At 53.1% G+C, this 3,739-nt stretch overlaps 2 protein-coding genes across 2 annotated transcripts; both read left to right on the top strand.

Moving 5' to 3' along the window:
* Positions 1 to 1,378: 1,378 nt before the first annotated feature.
* On the top strand, positions 1,379 to 2,904 carry FIBRA_03917 (uncharacterized protein; the record flags this gene model as incomplete). The annotated part of the gene is made up of 9 exons (XM_012325740.1): positions 1,379 to 1,566; positions 1,634 to 1,716; positions 1,772 to 1,905; positions 1,958 to 2,032; positions 2,101 to 2,207; positions 2,266 to 2,349; positions 2,405 to 2,502; positions 2,554 to 2,657; positions 2,719 to 2,904. The coding sequence occupies 9 exons, from the start codon at positions 1,379 to 1,381 to the stop codon at positions 2,902 to 2,904; spliced, it is 1,059 nt and encodes a 352-aa protein (XP_012181130.1).
* Positions 2,905 to 3,195: 291 nt separating this feature from the next.
* Positions 3,196 to 3,621, top strand: FIBRA_03916 (uncharacterized protein; the record flags this gene model as incomplete). The annotated part of the gene is made up of 2 exons (XM_012325739.1): positions 3,196 to 3,446; positions 3,504 to 3,621. The coding sequence occupies 2 exons, from the start codon at positions 3,196 to 3,198 to the stop codon at positions 3,619 to 3,621; spliced, it is 369 nt and encodes a 122-aa protein (XP_012181129.1).
* Positions 3,622 to 3,739: the final 118 nt, after the last annotated feature.

Raw genomic sequence — 3,739 nt, 5'->3', positions numbered from 1 at the left:
CCGCCACTCACGCTGTTGCCTGTACACGGTAGATTACTATCATTGCACTGGTAATGCAATCGCAACAGTAGTGCAATCACTGAGCTTACGGCTGCTCCTCCACCTCTAGAAATACCAATAAATCATGTATGATAGTATGATCACTACTGTGTAGGTTTCGTATGCATGAAAAATACAAGAGTGACTCGAATGCCTCGCGAGTGTGTTTTGAGGGCTACATCTCAATCAAGAGTGGCCTCGGGTAGGTGATTACCATGTCCGATTGACACAATAATGCACCATGGCCATGTGAAGTGCATACACACTCTTATTCTAATTTCTCCGGAATAATCTGCATAGCGAACCCCTCCTGAATTCTGTGTCGAATGATAGTGACTCAAATCTGTGACAATCGGCATCGAGAATCTTGACTCAGCTGATGGTAGTGGTGGCGTACTTCGCATAGCTTCGCAATCCAGCCACTGAACGCCGGGCGGACAAAGAGGACGGCATGCGCGGCACTGTGACGGTTGACGTGGCGCACCTCGGAGAAAAGTTGCACTACTGTTGCGATATTATTTTGCTCTCGGTATTGCTTAATTCTTAACATACTGAGCCCACGAAATTCATGTGTGTACTTACTCCGAAACATTCTGGTAAGATTTGCACTATAGGGAGCCCAGATACTGAATAAGGTTGCATTACTGGTGCAATGATAGTAGGCCTCTGAGATTGACCAGTGGTCAGAGTGACTTGCATGGCCAATTCTCAGACATGCACCCTATGTGGGACCGATGCCCGCAGGAAGCATTGTCATTGCAGCCTGAGTGATGCAGTGCCCAACAGTCTACAAAGTATGTACCCGCAGCAATTGCGATGCCAATGGGATCAACTTCACGTACGAGCTATCCTGACTACTCTCCATCCATTCAGGCACATCTACACGCAGTAGGAATGCTGTCCTCTACCTTGTCTTCCTCATGGTTTCTGATGACAGTGACTCACGAAGTGCTGCGCTTACTTGTTCCTTAGGATAAATACCATGCAAACGCCGATCAAAGGTAATATTTCAGCCTTACGTTCACGGATCTGCCATGGACCAACAGACAAAATATGTCCCAAGTGTGCCTGGATATCCTCGACCAAACTTTACGAGCCCAATACGAGCCATGTGGCCCGTAACACTGGCTCGCCCAAGCTGACTCGCATTTTTTTTCGCGCTGCGGTAATATCCGTTCGACTGCTGGGCTCTCATAGCGCTTGGACTCCAGATATCAGTATCTGCTAGCGGGCCAGATCTATCCAGCGCGTAGACCTGAACGACGTCGAAAGATGGCGAGTCCGAAAATGGCTAGCGCATGGCCAAATTCAGCGATCGGCCCATGACATCACTGACTCCATGCTCGCAGCCGCTCGTCCGAGTCCCAATCTTCCCTCTCTCTACCGCGTCCACCTCGCGTTTAACCCGTTTCAGACTCCAGAACTTCACACACTCAAGTCCACGCGCTTTCCTGGTGCTCAGATGATGGAAAGTCTACCCATCGATACAGCCCACCCCGCAGTCAGGGATTACCTTGCTCTCATTCGGTTCGGTTTCGCTCACCCAATACCTGCTGCGGGCATTTTGACCAGTCATATTCTCTTTTTCTTGCAGACTACAAGTCCTCACGCCGTTATCTTTGCTCATCAACATCGCGACTGTTGTGGTATGTTCATTCGTACTGGATCCCGGACTCGGTAGGATATCGATATCCCTCCGTGGTCCAAGTCACGCTTATTTCATTTTGGATAGGACGGATATCAGATCTCTATCCCTCCACAATTGCGCCGAACTCGTGGCTCATCGCCGTATACGTCGTTCTCATATACGTTGGACAAATAGGCTACTGCTTGCTCCTTGTGCTTGCACGGAAACCCGAGACAAAGGTGCGGTTACGTCCCGCACATACGTTCTATTCTAACCGCGCATCCTGTCCAGAACACGCTCGTAAAGGGTGTCGGTCTTCCGCTCGTGATCGCAAATTGGGTGATGGCACTATGGGCCATCGCATGGGTGCGTCCCCATTCTTATTCTCTCGGTTATGACGCAACTTCATATATATCGTCACTCGTGCCTTACAGGTCCTACAAGCATTCCTCCTATCAACTATCGCGCTTGGTGTCCTCCTTGTCCTCCTCCTATACGCAAACCTCGTCCTGCTCGTATATCACAAACCAACCGGCTCTCGGTGCGCGTATTCCTTGCCTGTTCTCCATGTCATAACTCTGACCTGGTCGCAATGATAGCCCATTCGACGTCATGTTCATCCACGCCCCGTTGCGCGCATTTATGCTCTGGCCTCTCATGATCATGTTCCCCTATAGCCTCTTGTGTGTTAAAATCCCGGTCCATCCTTCTCCTCGAAACACTGATCGTATCGCGTAGCATCACGTTGGGATATACATTCTCTCCCGGCGAACCTCAGCACTATGCCCGTCACCAGTGGGCTGGATTCGGGGTGCTTCTCGGCGTCAATCTGCTCGGTGCGTGCGCACTCCCAGAAATGGTTTTCTGAACCTCATGCCTTTTGACAGGCTTGCTCGTGGTCGTCCTCCGCAGAGACATCGTGTGGTGCGTCTCCGCGTGCTGGATGTGTGCGAGCATTTGGAGCCGCTCGCCGAAGCCGATGCCTGTGTGGGTGCGTTGATTCTCCTCCGACTGGTGACTTTTCGTGGTAGCTGTAATTGACTTTCTTGCAGCTCACCGCTGTGCTCTTTACAATTGCACACCCGCTCGCACTGGTGGTATCGGCGCTGTGGGCCAGGTTCCGCCGACCCCGTGAGGGCGCGATCACGCTCCCGCCGGACGAAGAGGAGCACGTACGGAGTGGTGGGCACCGCCAAGAAGGGCCTCGAGAAGTTGATGTGGACGCGCTGTGGGGCTGAGATGGCTGCTTGCTGGGACACTTGTGCTGACTGGAGTACTTGGAATATGCTACGTTCTATGTCTAATATCTAGTTTACTTATGGGATAAACGATCTGCCTTATTGTATGGTTTCTACCGGTTGGAACCATCGAGAGTTACCAGGAGTTACCGTCCTCCGCTAGATCCGTTAGGGAAAGTTTGGATGATGCATGATGATTGGCAGACGCGCTATCTGCATCTGCGCGCCAACCGACGACAGATCGATTCGAGTGCGCTCTTTGTCGAGATTGACTCTCCCCAACGCACCGCCATGTCCGCCACATCCTCTCCAGCCATCTCGCTCAAGGTCGAGTTTGGCGGCGGGCTTGAACTGCTCTTCTCGAACGAACGGTCGCATACGGTGACGATCCCCGCTCGCGCACCGTCCCCGGCGGGCGCAGACACCGACGTGCACCCCCCGGGAGGAGGCGGTCGGCCGGCGGACATCGCTTTTCTGATCGCATGGCTGAGGGCCAACCTGCTGCAAGAGCGGGCAGAGCTCTTTGAGGAGAACGGGACAGTGTGAGTCCCTCTGACGCTCCCCCTTTCCACACCCGAAACCTGAGTGCAGGGAGACAGGCGGCCGGGGATCCTCGTGCTGGTCAACGACACGGACTGGGAGCTGGAAGGCGAGGGCGAGTACGTGCTGAAGGACGGAGACGAGATCGTCTTCATCTCCACGCTCCATGGGGGCTGATGCGGCCGTGTGTCCGCGTTTGCCGTCCGAGCGTTTGGGTTGCTGGATGGTGAGCTTCGCAATATGTGGATATATCGTATGTGCACAGCTAGCGAGCCTTTCCAGCTCTGGAAGTCAG

The sequence above is a fragment of the Fibroporia radiculosa genome (genome assembly GCF_000313525.1).
Source record: "Fibroporia radiculosa TFFH 294 genomic supercontigs, scaffold2373, whole genome shotgun sequence".
In the NCBI taxonomy this organism is placed as follows: Eukaryota; Fungi; Basidiomycota; class Agaricomycetes; order Polyporales; family Fibroporiaceae; genus Fibroporia; species Fibroporia radiculosa.
Note: the sequence above shows the minus strand (reverse complement) of the source record. Positions and strands in the feature narration are given on the sequence as shown.